The sequence below is a fragment of the Nannospalax galili genome, unplaced genomic scaffold (genome assembly GCF_000622305.1).
Source record: "Nannospalax galili isolate Female #2095 unplaced genomic scaffold, S.galili_v1.0 scaffold730, whole genome shotgun sequence".
Taxonomy (NCBI): domain Eukaryota; kingdom Metazoa; phylum Chordata; class Mammalia; order Rodentia; family Spalacidae; genus Nannospalax; species Nannospalax galili.
In genome coordinates this window covers 211,409-237,922 of record NW_008328000.1, presented here as the reverse complement: position 1 = coordinate 237,922, position 26,514 = coordinate 211,409, and the positions used below count along the sequence as shown (strand labels likewise).

The following is a 26,514-nucleotide window of genomic DNA, read 5'->3' as shown; positions in this document are numbered from 1 at the left end:
TAGCCTGAAGCCGTTTCCATTTCACTGCCACACGTCCTTTAGGGATGAGGGCATCGGCTGAGAATTGCATCGTCAGCACATCACAGTATGCTCACACCAGTTGGGGGAGACTGATGCAATCTATGGGACTCCTGAGTACACAGTTCATCATTATGTAGTACATTGCTGTAAACTCAAATGACATCTCAGAGTGATTGACAGAGCCCAGAGACTGCAGAGAAGCACCACCAGGGGCTGTGTGTGGCCTGACGATGGGAAACTGGGAGGTCTTGTCAGAGGACATAAGTGACAGGGAGGTGGGTGGTACAGGAAAGACAACCTTCCTTCCACACCACACCACACCACACCACAGCAGGTGAGAAAGCAGCATTGATCAGAGAAAGTGATAGGAGGGCCTGCTCTGTGTCAGGGGATTCATTTCCTTGTTTACCATTCTGTCTGGCATCTGCTGTATGACGTCACAAGCATAGGAGATGGAAAAGACCTCCTGTATGAGGTCATCACCCATCCCCAGGGCTCAGTGACCCCACAGTGTACTTTCCAGAGCTCTAGCCAGCTTCTGAGGAATGACTCAACAGAGGGAGTGGGAGACAGCCCTGGGACAGCTGTCTGCAGGCAAGCACACCGCATCTTGTGACAGCAGTACCAACACAGGCAGTGTTCATGGGGAGACACAGGTTGTTCCATCGTGTCACAGTCTCTCTGTGTGCCCTGGAGTAGCCTGTGTGCAGAAAGGGGCTCCTGAGACCTGGTGGTATCCTCCTGCACAGGCCTTTGTGGTTTGCACAGCTTGTTATTGTGGGTAGCTCATGTGACTATAGCTGTTGAGGAAGCACTTAGGTTTTACAGTCCTGGCTTTTCCTGCCCGTGTTGTCTCTTGTCGGTTAGATGCAGATCACTGAGCCAGGTCTACCTTCTGGTGAGGAGCATTTAGCCCATGAGCAAGGGTGCCTTTGTAAATTAGAACCCAGCACTTGGCATGTGACCTGGGACACTGGCTGGGTGCTGGTGTGACAGTTTGGGCTGCCTACAATGTGTGGTAGCTCTGCCCAGGCCCCCACAGTACACAGAGCTCTTCTGTGAGTGTCATTGGGTAGAGCTCAGGGGAGATCTTGGGGTATAATGCATAGTCACTAGACAGGCTTGGGGGCCTCTGAAGTCCCCACCCAGGCCATCCCTGCCATGCACGGCTGTGGAGAGGCAGTGATTGTGGCCAAGGTTTTGGGTTCCTCTATTCCTCTTCCTTGGCCCCACCATGTTCTGAAACTTTCCCCAGAAGGGTTTTCAGTCATCACAAATGGTTGTTGCTGTTTCTTTTAGCATGTTTGTACTGTCAGCTTGAAAATATTAGCATTTTAACCAAGCTTTATATGCATATAGTAAAGCAACCACAGTGTGAGGTACTCAGAACTGCAGTAAAATAAAACTGCTTGAAGAATGACGTGCATCACAAGCATAGGTGGATGGGCCTCCCCAGTCTGGCTTGGTGTACGTTGACCTCGTCGTCGGTCCCATGTACACGCCCACTCAAAGTGCCTGGACCCTCAGTGCTCTTTGCACCACCCACTCAAGAGTCAGTATGGCCAGCTTCGTACTTCTTATGCTGTGTAGCACATTAAATTACAGGCATTTGTCACTTATTGAGGTCCCTTGTGAAGCAGCTTCAATATCATGAGCATCTCTGATTTACACAGGCATGAATCATTTGCTGGTGTGAGACATGTGAGCACAGATGCTCGAAGCTGCTATGGCACAACAAACTGCTGTCCTAAGCAGAAGGTTCACTAACGTTTGACATAGTGGTAAAGTGCGTAGCCTAGTGACTCTGTCAGCCCTGAACTGTTGTCATGAGAATTTTATGCATGTGTGATTATCTACAGTATGCTTTGTACAAATGGCCGCACATTGGATCTGTTCATACCAGTGTCACCACAGACACATGAGGCTACATTGGTGTGGCATATTACTAGACAGTTGCAATTTTTCAGCTCATGGAAATTGGAGGTACATTCCTGGCAGAGCTTTGCTATGTGGCATGTACTAGTATGTTTTGTTGTGCCTTTGTGTTTGTGAGTCATACCATTTGCATGTGTGGAAGAAAAAGGGCCCTGATCTTTTCAGTCTTATTATTAGCACTGACAGGTGAGATACAGGTGACTGGCCAAGAACAAAAACCCCCCTCACACAGGAAGCCCACAGTCCACTGGGCTATTCACAGCCAGGTCCAGAGTTGTGCCTAGCACCTCTCATTGGGTCATCATGTATGCCAGCCACTGGTGGACAGCTACATCCTGGGATTTCAGGGTCCAGCCTAGCACAGAGGCCAAACCCAGGCAGCAGCTATGTAGGCAGTATCCCCCAGCTCAGAAAACACTATCCCCATCAGGCTTTTGCTATTGTGACAAGGATAGAAACAGTGCATGCTTGTTATTTGTGCTTCTTCCAGATCCTGGGCAAGCTGAAGGGGCTGGCTCTGGACACAGAGGCAGAGCTGGAGCGGCAGGATGAGGCTCTGGATGGTATCACTGCAACTGTGGACCGAGCAACCCTGACTGTGGACAAACATAACCGGCGCATGAGAAAGCTGATTTAGGAGGGTAGGCTACAGAGCTGCCACCTCTGGCCCGGCTCTTCTGGCTCTGCTGTAGCTAGCTCTGTGCTCTTTGCTGCACTGGGCCCTGGGAAGCCATCCTGAGTGCTGTAAAACTATAACACCCTGCCTGGGAGTTCACATGCTCTTAAGATGGGCCACCAAGAGCAGCCACCACATGCATGAACACAAGGTACTTCCCAGGTACCCTTAGCATCTAGGCCAAGGCCTGTCCAAGTGAGAGTAGCCACCACAGTATGACCATTCTTCCTGTCCACCCTGAGACCCCAGCTCTGTGCTGCCATTGTGTGGCTGTGGCCCAGGCTGTCCTGCATGAATCATATCATGTCATCTTTTCACCATTTTTGCCAAGTATTAAAGAGGTCAGTTATTCTGAGAGAGATGAGAGTGGTTGGTCCAGCTCTCCTGCCCACATGCTGCAGGCATGTGCTCCCCTAGAGACCCACACCTTAACTTGCTGGTCATATTAGTCAGAGTTCTATAGAGGAACAAAACCAGTAGCATATATGTGTATATTATAAAAGGATGGGGTGGTACTGCATTGCTTACACCATAGGGGCTGGATCCACCAATGGCCATGGGCACACAGAAGAGGCAGAGAACACTAACTGAGCAATCAGGAATCTAGACCCCTCAGTAGTCCCAGTACAGTGCTAAAGGCCTGGGAGCTCCTAGAATCACTGGTATTGGTTCTGCATTAAAAGGCCTTAGGAACTGGAGGCTGGTGTCAGCAAGGGATAGTGGCAGCCATGCACTCTCAGAAAGGGCTTGTAGGCTCAGCCTATGCTGCCTTTGTCTACCTACCATCCAAGCTGCCCACATTAGAGCAGCCCCCATCCTCCAGTCACTACCCTCTCTGGAAGCACCCCACAGACATACAGGTGGGTCTCAGCAGTCCTGGATATCTCTTAATCCAGTCAAGCTGGTGGCCAAAACCAACCATAGTCTTACCCTGGCAGACAGCCTTTTTTCTCCACAGGTATGGTGACTGGCAGAAGTCACAAGTTCAGCCCACCTCCATAGCGAACACCTACACACCAGATGTTTCCATTTTTACCTCCCAGCTTTTACCTGAAGCAGAAACACAGTGTTTATTTCCAGGCTATCCAGAAATATGGCTAAGTGCTGGTTTTAGAAGTTTCCCATGCTGCATCTTGCTATTTCCCCTTGCTTTGTGATGTATATATTCGGGGAGGGCTTTCACTTTACTACCAGGAGACCACTTAGAGCAGGACAAGCAGGGACAGACCTTCCACAAGCCCCCGAGGGCTTTGCATCAGGCCACTGAAACTCCTAGGTATGGAGAATTTTTTTGCGGGATGGAGTGGGGTTATGTTTTGTTCTGTTTTTGTTTTTTTGAAACAGGATCTCACTCCAGTCCAAGCTGCCCCAGACTTGCAGCAATCCTCCTGCCTCAGCCTTCCAAGTGCCAGGATTATGGGCGTGTGCCCCCTTACCTGTTTAGCAAATACACGATCCCTGGTGTGTGTGTGTTGCGGGGGGGGGGGTGTGCCTGTCTGGGTGTGTAGTGATCACATCAAACAGGTACTTCTCAAGCATCTGTCATTCCTGTGTATTGGAGCCTTCATGTTCTCCCTTCAAATCTTTATGAAGAGCATAGTGACCAACTGGGCACTGTAGTCTCCTTGCTGTGCTGCAGAATACTGAGCTTACTCCTCCTGCCTATCTGTACTTTGGCTTCCATTGCCTAGCCTCCCTGTCTTCCCATCCTCTGCTGCCATTCAATTACCCTCCCACTCACTTCTAGCACTTCCCTTTCTGTGCCTAGCTCAGCTCACATAGCATAATGTCCTCTGGGTTTATCCATGTTGCCACAAATGACAGGATTTCATCCTTTTTCCACAAATGAGTGTTGGTCCAGAATGAGTGTGTGTGTGTGTGTGTGTGTGTGTGTGTGTGTGTGTGTGTGTGTGAGAGAGAGAGAGAAGAGAGAGAGAGAGAGAGAGAGAGAGAGAGAGAGAGAGCTTGTTTGTTTCTGTTAGTGCAGGGGATTGAACTGAAGGCCTTACGCATGTTAAGCGAGCACTGAACTACATCCCTAGCCCTTCACTTTTTGAGACTAGGTCTCACTGTGTAACCCTGGCTGTCTTCTAAGTTGCAATTTTCCTGCCTCTGCCTCCTGAACATTAGAATTATAGGATAGTACCCCACACCCAGCACCTGCCATGTTTTCTGTATGCATACATACCACTTGATTTCACTCATGTGGAAGCTGGAAAAGCTGATCTCATAGAAGCAGGGAATTGAATAGTAGTTACCAGAAGCAGAGCCTAGGAGGTACAGCAAGGGAAATTGGTACAGAATTAAAGTTAGACAAGCAGTAACCTCTGGTGTTGTTTAGCAGAGGCTAGAGTGAGCACCAGGGGATATATCTAAGAACAGCTGGAAAAGAGTTCTTAAGCCTTGCTGGATCTCCAGTCACCCTCTGCTTCCTGTGCCTGCTTGAAGATGTTAGTACTTAGCTTCTGCTCCTACTCCAGCCACCTCTGCCACCATGCCTCCCTGCCATGATGGACCCTTGCCCCTTTGGAACTGTAAGCCCATAAGCTAAATAAATTTTTCCTTTTATAAGCGGAAAAAAAAAAAGAATAGCTGGAAGAGAGTGCTTACCTCAGGGAAGTGACAGGTGCCTAGGGAGATGGACCTACTCACCACCTGATCTGACAGTTACATACTGTGGACAGGTACCAAGATGTCACACTTCACCCTACAAGTAGGTACAATTACTTCATCAATTAAAAACAAGACAGAGCTCAGAGGGTGGGTGTATGGACAACTATGGCTTCCATAAGTGATTTTTCTCTTTCTCGTATACATTTCAGGTGGGAAGAGTACCACCCAGCAGCTCCCTGAGACATGTTCTAACACTTGGAGAAACTGAGTTCTGTACAGCAGACAGTAGGATTTGCATGGTTTGTAAATTGAGGCAGAGCCCCAACCCAGGGCCAGAAAGGATCTTGGTGCAGGCCTGGGGTTGGCCTCACTTTTCTACTACAGACTGAATGATAAGCCATGCTCGTGGGTTCACAGGAAGGACCACTCAGATTATAGACACCTCTCACAGTTGCCTTGGATTTACACATCCATGTCTTCTTAAGTTCCTGACATCTTCTGAAAATTTGGTTCTATTGGGGAGGCTGTTTGCCCTGATCTTTTTGAAGAAGGAAATTCACAGGGCTGCTCACAGGTATCCCAAAAGGTCTTCCTGGCCTCCTTCCCTCCATGGGAACCTCAACATGCAGCTTGGTCTGTGGGTGTCCCCCTGATGACAGGGTAGAGCCTCTGGAGTCCCCATGTGAATTTCCACTTTTCCTATGTGTGGCATTGGAGGGGGTAGACACAGATACTGAAATAATAGAAAGGCCCCATGTTGGGGTATTGAGGGCTCTAGGCTTGAGGGGTTCTGCTGTCATGTGCAGGATGCCCACTACAGGGAGGCTTCTTGTAGGAGACAGCGTTTGAGCAGGTGCGGAGACCATAGGACATGGCTCTCAAGGGAGCAGAGCCCCCATCATCAGTTGATGGGCATCTAGGTTGTTTCTGTTCTCTAGATATTGTGAATAGAGCAGTGATGAATAAGCAAGTATCTCTGTAGTAGATATGGAGTCCTTTGGATATATGCCCAGGAGTGGTATAGCTGGGTCATATGGTAGTTCTATTTTTTTAGCTTTTTGAGAAACTTCCACACTGATTCCTATAGTGGTTGCACTAATTTACACCCCCTACCAACAGTGAATTTCTCCATATCCTCTCCAATATTTTTTGTTTGTTTTAAGTAGTCTTATAAGTAGTCTGATTAGGGTGAAGTGGAATTTCAAAGTAGTTTTAATTTGCATTTTTCTAATGGCTAATGATGTTGAACATTTTTTTAAAAAGCTTATTAACCATTCGTATTTTAGTTCCAAGGAAACCCATGGTCCATTTATTTATTTCTGATGTTTAGTTTCTTTAGTTCTTTGTGTAATCTAGATACTAATCCTCTGTTGGATATATAGTTAGCAAAGATTTTTCTCTTATAGGCCGCCTCTTCACTTGATTGACAGTTTCTTTTGCTGTACAAAAACTTTTAAATTTAATGAAATTCCATTTGTCTGTCATTGGTCTTAGTTCCTGCGTGATTGGAGTCCTATTCATAAAGTCCTTCCTTATGCGTCTATCTTGAAGTGCACTCTTGACTTTTTCCTCAACAGTTTCAGAATTTTTCAGGTCTCAGGTTGAGTTACTTGATCCACCTGGAGTTGAGTTTTGTGCAGGGTGAGGGCTAAGAATGTAGTTTTGCTTTTCTACACATAGACATCAGTTTTTCCAGCATCATTTGTCTTTTCTCCAATGTATTTTTGGTATCTTTGTCAAAAATTAGGTAGCCATAATTAGGTGGCTTGTATCTGGGTCCTCTCTTCTATTCTAGTCAATTGATCTATGTGTCTGATTTTGTTTTGTTTTGCCAGAACAATGTTGTTTTTAATACTATGGCTCTGAAGTATAACTCGAAATAAGGTATGGTGTACCTCCAGCAGTATTCATTTTGCTCAGGATTTCTTTGACTTTCTGAGGTGTTTTGAGCTTCCATAAGAATTTTTAAGATTTTTTTTTCCCCTTGATGAGATGGCTTGGTGGTTAAGAGCACTGGGCACTGGTTGCTCTTGCAGAGGACCTGAGTTTGGTTCCCAGCACCCATGTGGTGACAAACAACCATCCATAATTCTAGTTCCAGATGATCTGACACCCTCTTCTGGCCTCTTCAGGCATTGCATGAATATGGTACACTTAATATATTCAGGAAAAACACTCAAGTACATAAAAATAATTTTTTTGGTCTTTTTGGGACAGGGTCTCCCTGTAGCCCCAGCTGTCCTGGAACTCACTGTGTGGACCAGGCTGGCCTTGAACTCACAGAGATCTGCCTGCCTTTGCCTCCCGAGTGCTGGGATTAAAGGCATGTGCCACCACGCCCAGCTTTAAAAATAATTTTTTAAAGGATTGCTTTTTCTATTTCTGTGAATAATTAAGTTAGCATTTTGATGGAAATTACATCGAATCTGTAGGTTGTTTTTGGTAGGGTGGCTATTCCACAGTATTAACCCTGCCAGTCCATGAGCATGGGAAGTCTTTCCATTTTCTAGTGTCCTCCTCAGTTTCTTTATTTGGTGTTTTAGATTTTTCATGATACGAGTCTTTCATACCTTTGATTAAATTACAAGGTTTTTGCTGTTTTTCGAGGCTATTGTGAATGCAGTTGCTTCCCTGATTTCTTTCTCAAGTCTGTTTGAAGGCTGCTGGCTTTTCTATCACATGCCTCAGATCTTTTCATTTTCTAATTCCAAAGCGACTTTCATATATTCAGATTTTTTTGCTACAGCAGAACCCACTTCCTAGTAACAAAATCTGTATTCATTGCTGGGGCTGCCAGAACAAAGTACCACAAACTATGTAGCTTCAGATGACAGAGTCTTATTCTCAGCTTTCCCGAGTCCAGAATTTGAAATCCGGGTGCCAGGCTGTGTCCTCATCTAGGCTTAACTGAGGTCTTCCACATGCAACCAGGCTGATGGCATAATTCAGTTCCTCTGGCAGTAAGGACCAAGGTCCCCACTTCTCTGGCTGCCAGCAGAAGTTGCTCTCAGCTCCTGGAATTTCCCTGCCCCACTCCTCACCCCATGGCCTCCATCTTCACACTAAAAGACCCTACTGTAGATCCTGGGCTCTCCTATCCCAGTGGAGATGTTTGGCCCAAGGGAATACTCCCCCTGTCTCACAGTCAACTCATTCCAGACCTTGATTACATCTGCCTGCTGAGTTCTTCCACTAGTACCTTATTAGTGTTTTGTCAGATACCAGAAAGCTATGTGTACAGTAGGTCTTAGAAATCTCAAGGAATCTGAGAATCTGGCTCTTTTTCTTTCATCCAGGAAACCATGGTCTGGCCCTCACTTATGACTCAGTGAAATTTGGAAACTATCCTGGTTAGTTTTTATTGCCAACTTGGCACATCCTAGAGTCAGTCACCTGCAAAGAGGGAGCTTCAATTGAATAATTACATCTATCAGAATGGCTTGGGGCCATGTCTATGAGGGACTGTCTTGATTGGTGATCGATGTGGGAGGGCCCAAGCCCCCTGTGGGTGGTATAACCCTAGGCAGATGGTCTTGGGCTATATAAGAAAGCTAGCTGAGCATGAACCTGTGTCCTCCCCAAGTTGTTTTTGGTGAGAGTATTTTATCACAGCAACAGAAGGGAACTAAAATAGAAACCCAACAGCCCTTTTCCACTTGTCCTTCGCTACCTTTCATTTCAAGCTCGCAGTGTTTCTGCTGATAAAAACATCCTCAAAAACCTTGTGATTCTTCTATGCATGTTTCAGCTCTTCTTTAATGCTGGTCTCACTGCATTGTCTATGGGGCTCCAAGAATCACTTCTACTTCCAAGCTTTTTATTTCTGTGTCTGTAACATGGAGCTGTCCCTCTTTCTATGTATAGTGATAGAGTCCCAGCAGCCCAGCTAGACAAGACTCCTGACCCAGTCCCAGATTGTACAGCCCACCTTCCTGCTGTTTCTCTTCCTACCCTCAGTGTCTTCACCTGTGAAGCACCTGCTGTCACCTGCTAGTCCTGCTGGTCTCCAGTGGCTCTCATCCATGGAATGTCTCCTGAGACAAAAGGGACACAGTGAAGCTGTGGAGAGACACAGTCTCCACACTCTGCACCGCCCTTAGCCCTACCCACAAATGACCAACACTGTCACTGCTACAGGAACTTCTTGCCATGAGTACCCCAGCAGGGTAGTGGCAGCTTGGCAGCCAGCTCAGAAACCCAACCAGGCCTTAGCTGGGATAGCCACACTGGCTGCCACACCCAGGGGGAGGAAAGGCATTCTTGTTCTCTTTCTGTCGACTGACAGTGAAAGGGCTAGGTGCATTCACAGCCCATCCATGGAGCTGGTGGGATTTGTTCCACATGTGAGGCATGTTTTTAATTTAATTGTTTATGTAGAAGTAAATGGTGTTTACAGCAGTGACATCAGCAAAAGATGGAGGCACTGTGGGCCTAGGAATCTTTCAGGGTATGCAGGCTGGTCCGAGAGAGGACATCACAGTTCGATGGCCATGGGTGTAGGCTGCCTGAAGAGCACAGCAGTATCAAGAGAAGAGAAAGCAGACAGAGAAGGTCTGGGTTTCTGTGATCTTGATGGTCCCCACCTTCGGATCCTTCAACTCTTCCCATGTGGAAGAATCAAGGGAGTTGGTCTGTGGCTAGCCCAGGTTCTGCACACTACACAGCAGGAGCCACCAAGCTGGAGAGATTTCAGGGGTCAAGACACCCTCAAGCAGATGATCTCTGACTTGTGAGAAGATGAACATGGACTTCTTGAGTCCTTTGTAACCCTGCAGTTCAAAAATCTCACTTTCTTAGCTCTGTCTTACAAGGGCCTTGATCTCAAAGAACACATCAGAGGAATTCAGTGTTCCTGGCGTTGGAATCATTCAGCAAACCCCTGACCCAGGGAGAAAGGAAAGGGAGGGCTTCCTGGGGACTGGAGGCCCAGGAGGAAGGAGCAGGCCTTCACACCAGAAATAGTCAGATCCTCAACTATATCTGGGAGAGGGAAGGTGGCTGGGGAAGAACTTGCCTGGAGCTCAGAGGAGACACCAAGGCCCAGGTGTGTGTGTGTGTGTGTGTGTGTGTGTGTGCGCGTGCGTGCGTGCGTGCGTGCGTGTGTGTGTGTGTGTGTGTGCACAGGTGTTGGGGATGACTTGATAGAACTGTGTGCGCGTGCGTGCGTGCGTGCGTGTGTGTGTGTGTGTGTGTGTGTGTGCACAGGTGTTGGGGATGACTTGATAGAATTGATTCAGGGGCACCTAGGAAGAGGAGGCAGAGATGGTCCCTGTCAGGCTGGCCTTCTCTGACTAAAACTTAGCACAACATCCACACATCTGTAGGGAGTGTATTCCAAGACCACCAGTGAGTGCCTGAAACCTCACATGGTACCAGACTCTGGCTTTGCTATTTTTTCTTGTGCCTACATATCTGATTTTGTGAATTAAAATCAAGCATGGTGGGGCTGAAGAGATGGCTCAGTGGTTAAGAGTACTGACTGCTCTTGTAGAGGACCTGGGTTTGATTCCCAGGACCCACATGGCAGCTACAAACTGTCCTTAACTCCAGTTCCAGGGGAATCCAGTGCCCTCTTCTGACCTCCGCAGCATTGCACGGCATGGGTGCACTCACATATAGGTAGGCAATACACTCATACACATAAAATAAAACAAATATATACTTTTTAAATCAAGCATGGTAAGAGATTAACAAATCTAGCTGGGCATGGTGGCACGTAAAAAACTTACCTAGAACTTAGCAGGTGCTGCAATATATTTTTTTCATTGCTTATTACATGGAGCATTTCACCTTCCCACTTGAATCACTTTTTTTTTTTTTTTTTTTTTTTTAAAAAGGCATGGTAGGTCTTCCTGTAGCTCCACCTGGCCTGGAACTCTCTATGCAGACCAGGCTCATAGAAATCTGCCTGCCTCTGCCTCCCAAGTGCTGAAAGAACCATGTTCATGACTGATCTTTGGTGTATAGTGATGGTTAATCTGATCATGGAGAAGGCTACTAGGTCATTATGGGGTGGGAACACAGAAAGCTGGACAAAGGGGAGGTTCATATCCATGGTGCCAGGACTAAGCTGGGGCCATGAAATTTCATCATGCTGCCCAAAGGGTGTGCAATTTTAGACTGAAGAAACGTTTGGGGGAGTTTTTCATTCAGTGTCTTTAGATAGTGTAGTCAGACACTAGACCTGGGTAAGGGCACTGGCCAAGGCAGCTGAAGTATTCAGTGCTGAGTGCCCAGGCAGACACTGATGGGTGAGTGGACCAACTGCACCCAGTGGTGCCAGAGTGCTGGGTGGGACCAGGGCTCCAGGTCTCACCAAAAGCAGATGTTCATCTCTAGAACCATGTGGCAGCACACAGCCTGAACAAATAATGGAATGACCACAGGTTCAGAAGAAAGTTGGGCAGCATTGCCTTTCCCAGCTTTTCAAAGGAAAGGTTTCCAAAACAAGACTCTTCAGATTTGGACTCATACCTCCTTCGAAGCCTAATTTTTTCCTTATGTCTGGAGCCTGATAAAAACAGGCTCCTTTGAACACGGTCCCGACTTGCTGCGTGCTTGACAGGAAAATGTTCTCAGAGCTGTTTGTGGGCTCATCTGCGCATGCACTGCGGGAGGCTTTGCTGCTGAACATCCTGACTGAGCAGGCTGGGCTGTGGGGAGAACACCTTCAAATCCTGGGGTTGGGAGTGAGGCCACTGCAGGGTGGAAAGTGCTTGTGAGGACGTCGAGCAGGGAATGTAGGGGAAGAGGGAAGGTTGGAGTGGCAAATAGGGACCAGGGGAATGGATGGGACCAGGGTAGGGGTCGGGGATGGAGGTGAGGCAATAGGGACCTTGGGGAGGAGAGGATAGGTGTGGGGGCAGGGAGATGGGGCCCCCTGGGGATCAGAGATGACCAGGGCAGATGTGTAGAGAGTGGGTGTGAGGAGATAAGAGCTCCAGGGATCAGAGTGTCCAGGGGAAAAGGGGACACAAATGGGGCTCCTGGGATCAGGCAATCAGAGCAGGGGTAGTGGGGACAGGGGCCCCAGAGAGTAGGGGTCCAGGACAGGGACAAGGAAGGCCTGCAGTCTCCTCTGGTAAAGCATGTCCAAGCAGCTGCTCCCTGATCTGGCAAGAAGGGAGCTGGCAGTGGCAAATGTAGAGGCAGGTTTGGAGTTGCTAGTGGCATCAGGTAAGGAAAGGATGGCACACACTGCTTCCCAAAGCTCAGACCTGAGCAGGAGGCAGACCTTGACTGATCTGGAGATAACTTTTTGGAGCCCCAGAGTGAGACTGTACAAGTGTGTCCCCAGGCAGCTATGTGCTAGAGTATGTTGACCTATGTGTTCTCAGGTGTGTGTGAGGGAGTGTGGGTATGCTGGTGTTTACACAGTGTGTACTTGAGGGGGTATGTAAGGACCTGCACCCAGGCTGGGGGGTGGTCAGTAGTCACCACATGCCTCCACCTCTGGGAATGGGATCATTACATAGACATTTGCTTTGACACAGTCATCCTAAACACTGATCTTTTACTCCCCTAATTTTGGGATAGTTTCCCAGGATGTGAGGCTTTGGCACTAAAATAAAGACCATGGTTACCCAGGACCATGTTCCCTCAACCTTATCCTGGAGGAACCCTGTAATGCATTTGGGGGAAACATGGCAGAGGCTGTAAGAGCATCATCCTGCACTGACCTCAGGACAGGTCTAGCCACCTCAGTTCCCACAGAAGCCTGGCTGTGTCATCCCTCTCCCCTCCTGGATGGTTCTAGCAGGGAGTATTGTCTAAGGCCAGTCTTGGTTCTTCTCTCAGGCCTCCCATCTTGGGGGAGGGAAAATTGGAAGCAAAAAGACCCTGACCAGGACCTGATGAGATGCAGGTCTCAGTTTCATACCAGTTCTCACTCCAGTGCACAGCTGGACTTTGGATTATCTGGGTTAGTAGTGCATAGTATCCTGTCAACAACAGTGGGGAAAGACTACCACCTCTGTCTGTTCACCAGGTCTTTTCTGCATGGACACCCTCTCACACTCAGCCCCAGGAAGGAGGCTGGGACCAACACTTTTCAAGCTGTTCACCTAAAGACCCCATGTGACAGGACTTGGGTGTCATTGGTTGCCATGTCCAACCCTCAGGAATGGGGCCCTGCTGTGATTTGGAAATGGACTGAATGTTCCCCAAGGCTTCATGTGTTGAGATGTGATCCTCATTGTGAGGGATGAAGAGGGAGGAAACTTAATGCTCCAGGGGGATATTTTGGAAGTGATTAGGCCCTGATCCAGTCAGTAACCGAATCCTGGTGTCTTGTGAGAAGATAGAGACCCCAAAAGACACAGTATGTGTCCTGCCTCTTGCCATGTTGATGCCTGCTGCACCTTGGGACTCTGTCAAGGTGTCACCTAGGGCACGACCTCCACCTTGGACCTTGGAAGCATGATTCTAAATCACTCACGTTCACAGCTCCTCCAGACTGGGGTACTATGTGATTAGCCACAGAAAGTGACTGAGTCAGGGCCTGCCTCAGTGCACTGCTCCCTGCCATTTGCCTTCACCCAAAGGAGAACCTGGAGGGATGGAAGGACCAAGGACACTAGCCCAGATGTAGGACACCACCCAGACCCCCAGCTGTGCCCACTATAGCCACAGGATGTGTCATGTGCGGGACTTGACAGCACTCTAGGTGATAGGATTTCCTGTCCTTATACCTGCCATCTGTTGTTGATCAAAACATCATTATGTCATGTTGACTGTATATGGAACACTTTAAAAGTTAGACAGTATCACCCATTTAGTGGAATAGGGTACATGATGAATTGGCCACTGTTGAACTGAGTGTCAGACATAATTTCCTGGGGTCCAAGTCGAGGTGAGTCTGTGTGCCTTCATGTGTCCTTGAACATATATGGGCAAGCTTAGGAGTGAGAGGGGCCTTCACAAAGAAAGACATCTGCAAGGGATTGGCCTTGGAGTCCTCACACACACAAGGCTGCACTGTCCCTCAGAGCCCTCATCTGACCCCAACCATGGTCCTGGTCCTATATCTGTACCCAGAGCCTTCACAGGTTGGGATGGCTTCAAGATCCTTGCATCTTTGGTCTGGCCCTGAACTCCAGCCTTCAAGCAATCCTGCCTCACCCTCTGAGTGCTGGGCTGCAGGACTACACCACCATGCTTAGCTTCTTGCTGCCCTTTATTGCTTTTCACAGAAGAATGTAAGTAGTTGTGATTTATTTATTGCCACAAGTTTTCCTTCTCTTTGAGTTTCTGAGTCACTCATTAACATGTATCTTGACTTTTTAAAAAACAGTCTTGCTATGTAGCTCAGGCTACTCTTGAACTCCTGGCAGTCCTGCCTCTGCTTCTCAAGTGCTGGGATTGCAGACATGCACCATTATTGCCAAGCTCAATCAAACTTTAAAAAGAGCACTGACTTTACTATATAAGCTGGGCACGATAGTGTACGCCTATAACCAAGTGCCTCAGTACTTGGGAGTCGGAGGCAGGAGAATCAGGTGTTCCAGGACAACCTGAATTTGAGGATGACTTGGGCTTCATGAGACCCTGTCTCAAAAAAAAAAGATTTATTTATTTTGTGGGGAGGAAAAGAAAGGAAGAGGGAGAGACAGAGAGAGAGAGGGAGAAGAAGGGAGAGGGAGGGAATATGCATGTGCCACAGCATGTATGGGGGTGGAGGGCAACCCACCATGTGGTTCTGGGGATCGAACTCAGGTCATCAGCCATAGTGATAGACACCTTCACCTGCTGAGCTATCTCACCAGCCTCCAAAAATATTTTTAAAAAAGAAGAATTTACTACATAACCAATAGAATGCATTGTAGCTGAGACTCCTTGTCTCAAATTTCACATTTTTGTGGGGCTCAAAGCAGACTAGTCCCATTGCCTTTGTAAAAGTTATGCAGTGAAGCTTACAGCAGCACGTGCATATGGATTTCATTTGTTTTGTTGCTGTAACTTTAAGATCCCTGACCTCTTTATGGCAATTGCTTTTCCATGGCTGACATCCAAACCCCAGTTTATGTCATTGGTCCTGAAGAACCATTTTTAGTTTTCACCTACCAGTCCTCTCCAGAGCGCATACCTGTGTGCATACATCTTGGAGTGACATTTCCAAATCTGGCAATCGACACTCCCTGTAGAGGAAGAGAGGGGGCTGAGCAAGTGTTTTCTTCTTGCTTTGGTTTTGTTTTGTTGGCTGTTTCCTTGACACAGGGTCTCACTATGTTACCCATGCTGGCCTTGAACTCACAATGATCCTTTACCTGCTGAGTCATCTTGATAGCCCCCTAATTTTGCTCTTTTTTTTTTTTTTTGAGACAGGGTTTCACTATGTAGCCCTGGCTGGCCTGGAACTTGCTATGTAGCCCAAGCTGGCCTCACTACCAAGCCTGGCCTAATTTGCATTTTTGGTTTTGTTTTGTTTTTGAGCCAGGGTCTCCCTGTAGCCCCAGCTGGCCTGAAATTCTCTATGTAGACCAGGCTGGGCTTGATCTTACAGAGATCTGCCTGCCTTTGCCCCCCCCCCCCCCCGCCCACAAGTGCTGGGATTAAAGGTGTACACCACCATACCTGCCTAATTTGCATTTTTTAGCCTCAGACTCAGGGCAGTCTTCCTGCCTTGACCTCCTGAGTATGGGATTACAGGCTACCAGGACTGACTAATTTTCAGTTTAAGAAGCACATCTATTTGAGAAACATGAAAATAGAATACTTTATGGGCTACTTTGCAGAATAAATTAGACAAACAAACATGTCTACAGAAAACACAGCTCTAACTCAAAGTGAGTAAGAGATAGTTATTCTGAGCTAAATAAGAGTAACCATAGCCTGGGAATACAAATTCATTTTGTACTAAATCTATAGACTTTAATAGTCACAGAACAAAAGAAAGGCACAAATTAAGGTGCTTTAATTTTTATTTATTTATTTTTTTTGGTATGGGTGTTTTGCCTGCATGTGTGTAAAAGTGCACCTGTGTCATGAGATGCCTGCAGAGGCCAGAAGAGGGCATTGGATCTCCTGGAATTGGAGTTATGGACCATTGTTACCCACCATGTGGGTGCTGGAAGCCCAACCTGGGTCCTCTGCAAGAGCAGCTCGTGCTCTTAACAGCTAAGCCATCTCTCCAGCGCCTAAATATACTAGAAAGAACATCATGAAGGCAGGTTTCCCTTTATTTGCTCTTCCCAATGTGTCACACTGAATAAATCTCTCTCCTCACCCTTGTTTAACTCTTTAATTGATATACTGGGAACCAGAGGCTGAGCCTAGCTTTGGGAGGCTGCTGAAGCCCAGACCTTTCCCCCCGCTAAAACTCCAGTTATACACTGATATTTATTTAAAAAATATTTCAGTCCATCCATAAGACATGTATGTATGGGAGCACAAACTGAGGCCAACCATAGTTAGGGACCCAAGAAAGGAAAGGAATCCCCTGTCCTTCATAGAGATGTGCAGAGCAGAGGGAAGGCTGGGGTCAAACATGCCTGAAAAGAAGCACTGGAAGACAATTTCCGGCTGTGGAGCGACTGTAAAGCCGAAGAGCTGGCTTGCCTCTGAATGTCACGTCAGTAAGAGGTCTTCCTTGGTGAATACAGTAAATACAAAAATAGCCACTCTGGGCTGGTGAGATGGCACAGTGGGTAAAAAACACTTGCCAAACAAGCCTGATGACCTTTGTTCAATCTGCAGAACTGTGGTAGAAGAGAACCAACTCCTGAATGTTATCCTCTGATCTCCACGTGCATGCCATAGTACGAGCATGCCCACACTCACACACATTATACACACACAGATATAGACACAGACACAGATCATATACACAGAAACATCATACAGGTGCACATCATATTCACACAGATATATACATCATCACACACACACACCATTTCAAGCTGCCTTGGGGCTGGGAACTGTGGGGCATCCTGCATGTCAGTAGGCATTTATAGGGTTGTTCATTGTGCATTGTGCTTATACCCACCTCCTGTCCTTTCATGAACCACAGGAAGTTAGTGTTCCAGCCCACTTTGGTGGCCACCCATTCCATAGGCATGTGCCTTCATGCCATGGCTCCTGGGGGCGGGGGGGGGCTATGCAATAGAGCCACCAAATCCAATCTAGGGAGAGCCTCCACCCCTTTCCATCCCTCTGACATAGTGAATCTCAGGTCTCAGAAGGCAGTCCAATGTGATGACTATGAGGCTGAAATCTGAGTGACTAATATCCAATCTTGACATAGTGGAACTGGAGGAGGCCACAACTGGGACTTACCCCCAGTGCTACCAGAGAACAGAAACTAATGCAAGGATTCCACAAAATTCAGCCTTGCCTGTGGGTCCTGCTCACCTTTCCTAAATCCCCCTCCCTACCTCCCCAGTCTGATACTTGGCCCTCACTGCCCTGTGCCTGGTGGATCTTATGCCCCAGATGAGGGTTGCAAGTTTAGCATCTACAATGGCATTCATTGAACCCTCATAGTCAAATAAATTTGAGGGTCCAAAGGGCACTTTGACATATCTGGACATCTGTGCTACTGTTTCTACCCTGTGCTGAGGCAGAGAAGGGACTTGTGACCAAGAGAGCTGTTCCTGTGGCATGACCGTGTAGTCCTAGGTATTTCCTTCTTCTTAGAGGTCTGTTTGCCTATCTGAATAGTGAGCATGATAAAATGACTTGCATATTTAAAATAAAGGGACTGGGAACTAGCAAGATGGCTTAGCCAGTGAGGGTACTTGCCACCATGCCTGATGATGCTGAGTTTGATACCTGGGATCCCCATGGGTGGAAGGAGATAGCCAACTGCAAGTTGTCCTCTGACCTACACATACTGCTGTAGTATGCAGGTACAAATATGACCTTGCATTTGTTACCTAAAATGACAAATACAGGGGTTGGCCTGGGTGTGGTAGTATACACCCTTTATCCCAGCACTTGGGAGGAAGAAGCTGTGATCTCTGTGAGTTCAAGGCTAGCCTGGTCTACATAGAGACTTCCAGGCCAGCCAGTGCTACATAGTGAGACCCTGTCTTTAAATGAATAAGTAAGTAAATAAATAAGTAGATTGGTGCACCCCTCCTGAGCTTGCTAGAAAGGCTGTCCCAGCTGTATCTACTGGCCTCTAAATATACAAAGAACTAGCTCAATCAAAGCTATTGATTTTGAAGCAAATAGAGGCATCACTTTTCAAAAATGAGCACATGTTCTATCTTGCTGAGACTCTTTCTCATGAGTGTGGGGGGATGGGGGTTCCTACAGAGTGCCTGCCTGTCCAGCAATTCCCAACCTACAACTCCAGTGACTGCTTCCTAGATGTCCCTGCCTCTCCTGACACTCATACTCTACTACAAAGCTAACTAATATGATCAAAATACATTGTATAAATGTCCAAAACTTTCACAGAATAACTATAAAATATTATTTTAAAAAATAAGTCAGGTGTGGTGGTGCAATGCCTTTAGTCCCAGCACTCAGGAGGTAGAATCTGATGAATATGAGATTGCAGCCAGCCTGGTCCACATAGCTAGTTCCAGGCCAGCTGTGGCTACAGAGAGACCCTGTCTCAAAAAGACCAAAAATTAAATAAGTAAATGAACATTTAAAGCCAGCTGAGGGAGAGGCCTCAGCTGCAGGCTTCTAGCCGTGAAAGAGGCTATATGGCAGAATGGCTAGAGGCTCTGGGAGGGACTTGAGCACCTGAAGCACCAGGTCTGGGGCACCCAACAGTAGTACAGCTTTCAGAGAGACAAGAGTCTGCCTCTGCACCTCTGAGCCCTGGAGACTGGCTATTAATCACTGATGCTGAGGATGGGGACCAGGCTTTCGAATGGCTGCCTATGGGACCAAGGTATGGTCTCCTTGTGCACAGGACAGAGACTCATTGGCACCTTGTGACTGAAGACAGGCCATCTCATCATTGTGCCAGGAAAGAGTGACCACAGCTTTTCCAAAACATGTGCCCCTGTTTAAAGAATGTCAAATAAAATATCCCAATCTGTGGGATGATGATGCAGGCTGTACACAAGCAACCAGGGTTGACAAAGACAATAGTGTCTTGGAGACACATACTCCAGGGCACAGAACCCCATCAGAAGGAAGAAAAGTAACTCCCGATGGGAACAGAGGGAGCAGAGCGACACCTCATCATCCTCTGGAGCCTATGAAGCTGTATGGCACCAGGCCTTCAGCGCTTCAGGACTGAGCCAAAGCAGATGTGACTAGAGATGAGCCCAGGTTCCAAAGGGGGGATGCTTACCAAGATCCCCACCACTCAACAGGTGAAGAAAGGAGGTGGCAGAGCAACCCAAAATGTGACTCACTGTCCTTGAGAGATAGGTATCATATCTAGTCTTTCCCCTTCCCTGCCCCTCCCCCAGCACAAGCCCCTTCCTGTTCAAGTGCTCTCTGGGGCCTTCCCTCCAGAGTACAGGTCTTTGACAGGACTCTCACATACTGAGGTCCACATCCTTTCATAGAGAGCCTTGGCCCTCATCTGCAGTCTCACTTTGGGCTGCTCCACATCCTGTCTGGGTAGTCTATAGGCACAGGAGGACCTTCTCCTGGCTCCCCAGAGCCTCTGACCTTGAGGGTGCAAGGCCCCAGAAACCATCATCTTCCTGACCCTCCCAGAGGCATCAGCCTGGCACTTCCACAGTCAGATTCCACACCAGCTGAGCACCTCCTTCAAAGAGACACAACTGGGGCTTTGCTACTCCAAAGGTCATGTAATGAGAGGTTCTGGGCAGAATAGACCATCAACAAACCTGGCCTGGCCTAGTCAGCAGTCTCAGCATCCAGCCTGGCTCCTCTATGCCCAGTGAGTCCGTTCAGAAGCTGCAGGGTCCAGACAGCTTCCCAAGGAGGCCTGATCCCCACATTGGGGCTGTGTATCCAGACAGGTGTGAGGTCCACTTTCTGAGAATCAGGAAGAAGCCTTGAGTGTGTGGCCTCCATGATCACAGATGAAGTCCCTAGACCAGTCACACCCTCTTTAGGGCCAGGCCTTGTCCCTTTGCAGTGCCCTTAAGAGGTACAGAGCCCAGTTCCCCTGCGTGCACACAGCTCCATGCAGGGTGCACACATGTGCATAGCCTGACCTTGGTTTAAGCATACCTCAGGGCACACCTGAGAACCAGCCTATCTAAGCACTGGTCTGTGTTGTGTCTCCCTAACTTTTATCTACACAGGGGCAGGCAGAGCAGGGAGTCCTGGCCCTCATTATTTCTGGGTCTACTTCCTACCCAAGGGAGCAGCTGTGGACCAAAACAAAGCTTTTCCTGGGCTTGGCCAAAATCATGCAGACCTGGAAAGCAGATGGCCCAGGAAGGTGGTGTGCCTAGCAGCCAAGTTCAGAGGAGAGGCTGCCTCTTCTCAGCTGGGTCAACCTTTGTGGGCACCAGGGGAAGTTGGGTAGATCCTGGTCAGGTCTGGGAGCCAGATAAATTTAGGATTCCTCAGAGCTCTGTGGGGCTTGTTTTAGATGCTCCTGAGCCCTTGAAGTGCTGGGGATAAGGGTGAACTCAAAAGTCAGAAGTAGGAGGGGAAGAGAGCCAAGAGGGTCTGTCAGACCACCTGCTGGGAGCCTCACCCAGTTCGAGTTCCGGGGGGCTCCCTACTAGGAGGCCAGGAGCAGCTGGGGGCCCCTACTGGCTCCCTGGAGTGTGGGATGGGGAACTGGGATCAAGTTTCCTTCTCTGCCTGACATGCTCACTTCACCAAGGGGAGCTGAGCCGAGCCCCTATAATCAGAACCAGCTGTGGCTCAGGCAGGGGTAGTAGGGCTGTGTCTGCCTGAATAGAATTACCTGGTCCCAGTTCACCGAACCTCCCCAGGGGACTAGTCAGCTTATAGTCAGGAAACTGAGGCTGGCCGTGCAAAGCTGAAGTCCATTCAAGTCTAGTGTCTACAAGGGCTCACACTGGCTACCCCTGCAGGTCCTCAGCCTCTCCCCTACCCTGCCTCCTGCCTGCCTGGTAGCTGATCTGGCTCCTGGGACCAGGAGGCAGGACTCCAGGCAGCATCTAGCAAGTCTGTTGATCCTGGCCCCAGAAAGAGCTATAATGAGTCCCATGGAGAAACTGACGATGTGTCAGGTTTTTGTTGCTGTGGTAATATATTGTGGCTCACTGTTTCTGAGGGTTCTATCCACCTTCACCTCACTCCAGTGTTTCAGGCCTGGGGGATGGAGGGGCAGAGTGCAGTGGATCATGCAGGAACAAATCATGGGTTTGTCTCATAATGAACAGGAAGTAGACAGAGGAAGGGACTGGGGACAAGACATAAACCGTAGCCTTTGGAGGCCCACACCCAGTGGCCCTCCTCTGGCCAGGGCAACTCTTGTTAGCTTCCTGGGGCTGGAAGTCCCCAGTGACTGACTTATCTGCTGAAAAAGTCAGAGCCCTGCCGTCTGGCCACTTCTCAATGTCTTTTAGCTAGGCACCAAGCTTCAACACATGAGCCCTTGGGGGACATGTTTAGACTTGAGCCATAACACTTTAAGACTAATCCTCAAGTCAGCAGCTTTAGCTGCTTGTGTGAATGTGAAGTTCAGGCTGTGAAAAGTAGATTCTAGTCCAGCAGCACCACTGGCATCCAGGCCAAGGCCATGGGACAATCAGACATGTGGAGGCTATGAAAGAGCACCACACAGGAACTCTAGTAGCCTGCCTTAAAGTCCTTTGCTCACTGCCTAAACCAAGGACTCAGCTGTGTAACAAACACCCCAAAAGATCCGTGCCTCCAAAATCCATAGACAGGTGGACATAGTACAGTACGGCAGGGAGCAAGGGAAGGGGGTGGGGAAAGAGCTGTGAGTATAGGGCAGGGGCACAGGAGGAGGGGAACAGGGAGGGAGGGAGCAGGAAAGGGTGCAGGGGGTAGAAGGAGGGAGAGAATAGCAAGGGGAGAAGGGGGTGTAGTATGCATTGTGTTGGATGGTTGGATGATTGGCCCAAGTCCTTCCATAATCTCAAAGCTGTTTAAACAATATTAAATATACCCAAAGCCTCCCAGTGTTGATGATTGGAGGTTTGGGCCCTGCCAGCTTTCTGTAAATCCTGTCACTTGTGACATCTCCCATTCACATTGTTGGCAGTTTATTTACATATTAATTTTAGGGCAACTTGGCCACAGTTCCTTTCATCATCCTGTGCCACCTGTCACAGCAAAGACCATTGAAAACCTCCCTCCTGTGGAAGTGCCTGGTGGATGTTCACAAATGTGTCATTTTGAGATCTCTCCAGGATTTAAACATCAGAGGCTTGTTAACTAGGTAGTAAGACACTTGTCTAGCATACAAGACTGTCCCTTTCACAGGCTCCCTGTTCACATAGATTCCTACCTGTATCTGCTCAGAGCACCCATGCTTACCCTTAGGGACAGGGCATTTCCCTGTCACATCACCTATTGCCTCTGCATTGCCTGTTCTGGCAGAGCTCATGGAGTCTTGGCCAAGCACAGAGGGGGTGCAAGACTGGTTCTGGCCTCCCATCTTGCAAGCCCTGAGAGGGTGACCTTAGGGTGTCCTGGCTTGGGGTGAGGCCGGATGGTGGGGAGCATTCCAGGCATGCAGGGCTGGGACTTGGCCCCGCCTGGTGGGCGGTACCCCTGGAGGCCTCTGGCTGACCCCGCAGAGGCAGGGTGTTTCTCTGCCCCCGGACTCCTGAACTGCAGCACAGCAGCAGGGTTCAGTGAGGCCCCCAGACCCTTACGTTGCTCGTGTTATGGGGGAGTCCCCTCAGGGGTAGGACAGAGTCACTATGAAGCCCAATGGGGACAGTGGTCACTGATGGCTTTTCTGAACAGCTAATGGTCCTTTTCGGCGAGGCAGGGAGGGGGCAGAGCTACGGGGCCTCTCTCTGGCCCTCTGTGAGCCAATGAACAAAGGCCAGGGAGACTTCATCCTCTCCAGTGCAGTCTGCTGCTGCAATACCACTGGGATCCTCAAGGAGGCTGTTAGATCCCTCAGGGTCCCATATTGCCTCACACCAAGGCTTGGCTACACCTTTGGCGATGAACACAGAGGAAACTGTGGAGGTCAATGTGGGCAGCCCAGCCCCTCTGCTTATCTGTGTCCACTTGGAGGATGGAGAGCCACCTGCACATGCTTTTCCAACCACAGGTATCTGCCTCCCATTTTTCCAGAGTTCAAAGGCAGACAGACAGCTGGAGGGCAGAGGCAGGGTGGTTGGCCTGCAGTTGGATGTGCTGTCTGTCTGGATGTGCTGGCCTGAAGGGGAGAGGCACAGCCCTCTGGCACAGCCTTGACCCAACCAAGTTTGATTGAAGCCATGTGAGGGGTGGGTGGCAGACAGCCAGGGCTTCGACCCTGGACAGCCAGAGCTCTGACCCTTGTGAGAGTTGCAGGTGGTCCTTGGATGCCAGACTGTCTACAAGTTCTCTGTAGGGCTGAGCACATTCTCCTGGTCTGAGTATCAGCCCCTGACTTACACAAGGGCCAGCTGAGCTTATGGCTCAGCCTCAGTTCAGGACATTCAGCCAAGCAGGGAATCCAGCTGTGGGGGTTGGGATGGAGCTTTCGGAGCTTCTCGGTTAGGCTGAGGATGGCAGAGACATTTAGGAAGCTCTACAGTTCTGCAAACCTGACCGTCCTATATACTGAGCTTGCCTATTATTCAACACTCTCAGCTGCCCAATGCAGGGTGCTTAGCAAGGCTCCACATGTGGGTACAAGGCCCTACAAAGTCATGGGGTTGGGGGAGAGCAAGGCCCAGCAGGCTCCACAGCTGGGAAGAAAGGCAAGGGGAAGTCTGTGGTAGGCAGCCCACCTCTTCTGGACAGAAACCTGTGAGGGGCCATAAGGAGATCAGCCTCCTACAGGGCTGTGGACACTGGTGGGCATGCCAGCAGCGCCAACTGGTGATGAATGTCTCTGTGGCATCTTGGAGCTGCCACCCAAATAGCTACCTTCTTTCCTACAGCTTGCTCACCCCACTAGCACCACAAACAGATCTAGGTACATTGTGGGCTCCACTCTGGTCCCCAACATCTGGGCATTTCCTCCTACAGTAAACAGTCCTCAGACCTCTACCAGGTTTGTCATTGCCAAGGTTGACTGAAGCCCCTGCCAGACTGCAGGGACTGTAGGCTGAGGACACTATGTGAGTTGTTTTCATAGAGTATGGAGCAGGAGTCTTTGCAGACCACCATCCCGAGGTCAGCCCCCATGTACATGTTACATGTAGTGCACAGTTGCATGGTGCACACATTATGATCCAGCTACATGGAACATAGTGTACACTGCACAATGCACACATTACATGGTACACATTGCATGGTGCAGTGTTTGGTACATGTTACATGGTGCGTGGTAGGTGGTACACACGTACACAGGGCACAGTGTATACCCCTTCATGCATGGCAACTGGTACTGGTAGCTGCTCAAACTCTAGGGTATAGGCTCTGCCCTCAGTGGAGGCTCACCTGACCTATGTAAGCCATTGACACAGAGTTCTCTGCCCTCTTGAATACAGATCTCCCAGTCTCATCTTCCTTCCGATCTTAGTGCTCAGAGGAGCCCTGGCGTATTTTGATGGGCTCAGGAGCTGGGGAGCCCTATTGGAGTGCAGAGACATGAGATAGGGCCTGAGAGATCAAGAGGGCAAAGGAAGCCACAGTGTCAAGGCACATTCTGTGTAAGGAGTTTGGGTAAAGGGGCCTGGTGTTAATGAAGCTATTCCCCCTAAACCAGAACTCCAGATTCATGTGTCTCAGGAATAAACCTCACTCTCTCTCTCTCTCTCTCTCTCTCTCTCTCTCTCTCTCTCTCTCCTCTCTCTCCTTCCCTCCTTCCCTCCCTCTCTCCCTCCCTCCCTCCTTCCCTCCCTCCTTCCCTTCCTCCTTCCCTCCTTTCCTCCCTCCCTAAGCTGCAAGACTTGGCTAGGTGCAGCTGCCTAAACACTCTGCTACATCTGGTACTGAGGAAGATAGCTGTCTCAGCTTAGATACTACCTCCAGGCCAGCCTTTCCCCTTCCTCAGCTTCTGACAACTGGCCAGGTATTCTGGACACAATGGTAGTGGTACTTGGCCTCCACCCTCTGTCCAGCATCTTCTATCTAAGTAGACAGCCCTTGGGCATACTTGATGCTTCCATAGCCCATGGAGACCAGTCCACAGTCCCAAGTGGACCTTCCTTACTGACCCCTCTCTATTCTCCTATCCAGGTAGGAAGGTGAAAACTTCTGTCAAGAGAGAATGCCAGGGCTGAGGATTTGACTCAGCTTTAGAGTGCCTGCCTAGGATGCACGAGGCCCTGAGTTCTCTCCCAAGTACTCCATAAATAGGGTATGATGGCACATACCTGTAATCCTAGCATTCAGGAGGTAGAGACCAGAGAATCAAGAGTTCAAGGTCATCTTCAGGTACATAGTGAGTTCAAAGCCAGTCTGGAGCACATGAGACCCTGTGCGGGGAGAGAGGGAGGGAGAAATGGGGGGGAGGGAGGGAGAGAGGAAGGAGGAGGAGGAGGGAATATACATGCAGCTAACAGCACTGATACAGTAGGTTTCATAAAACAGACACAACTGGACATAAAGGGACACATAAGTACAAATATATATTAGTGGGAGATTTCAGTACCTCCATCTCAAAAAATAGGTAGATCACACAAATAGAACTCCAACAAAGAACTTCAAAGTTCAGTTGTGCCATAGAGCAACAAGACAACATCTACAGAATTATTGCATTCAAAAGCTGGGGAATATGCCTTCTTGGCAGTTTGTGGAACTTTCTCCAAATCAAATCAGACTTTAGGTAACAAAGCAAATCTTAACAAATAGGAAAAAAATGAAGTAATTTCACAATCTTTTCACATCGTAATGGAATAAAACTAGAAATCAACAAGAGAAAATATAGAAACTACATAAAGCCATGGACACTGGAAAAGACACTTTTGTGTGGGTCATTAAAGAAGTCTAAGGAAATCACAAAATCCCTAGAAAAGAAAATGAGAGTACAACTTACCAGAACCTACAGCTAAAGCAGTTGGTCCCAAGAGGAAAGTTTATAGCTAGATGCCTACACTGAAAAATCAGAGAGATTGCAAATGAATAACGATGATGCATTACAACATCTCAGCAAAACAAGAACAAGTCAAACTCAAAGTTAGCAGAGTGAGAGAAATAAAAAGATCAGAGCTGAAATTAAAGAAAGGGAGGGAAAATACAAATCAGAAGAAGAATTGGTTGTCTTAAACTTTAAAAAACAATTATTTAATAACCACATGATTAGAAGAAGCATTTCATTACAGCTT

The 26,514-nt window shown here is 48.5% G+C and overlaps 1 protein-coding gene across 6 annotated transcripts in view; it reads left to right on the top strand.

Moving 5' to 3' along the window:
• The window catches only part of Snap47 (synaptosome associated protein 47), a 48,063-nt gene extending 33,239 nt beyond the window's left edge, over window positions 1–14,824 (top strand). Inside the window, exons 5-7 of one of the 6 annotated variants that reach the window (XR_003850597.1) lie at window positions 2,447–2,597; window positions 5,455–5,544; window positions 9,203–10,311. Coding sequence is in view for 5 of the 6 variants with exons in the window: in XM_029566900.1 (XP_029422760.1) it covers window positions 2,447–2,593 (147 nt within the window). In the remaining variant the exon portion in view is untranslated. Of the gene's footprint in view, window positions 1–2,446; window positions 2,990–4,976; window positions 5,088–5,454; window positions 6,787–9,202; window positions 10,312–13,232 lie in introns of those variants that run through there. The other 5 variants (XM_029566900.1, XM_008839739.3, XM_008839607.3 and 2 more) reach the window with 5 other exon arrangements.
• Window positions 14,825–26,514: the final 11,690 nt, after the last annotated feature.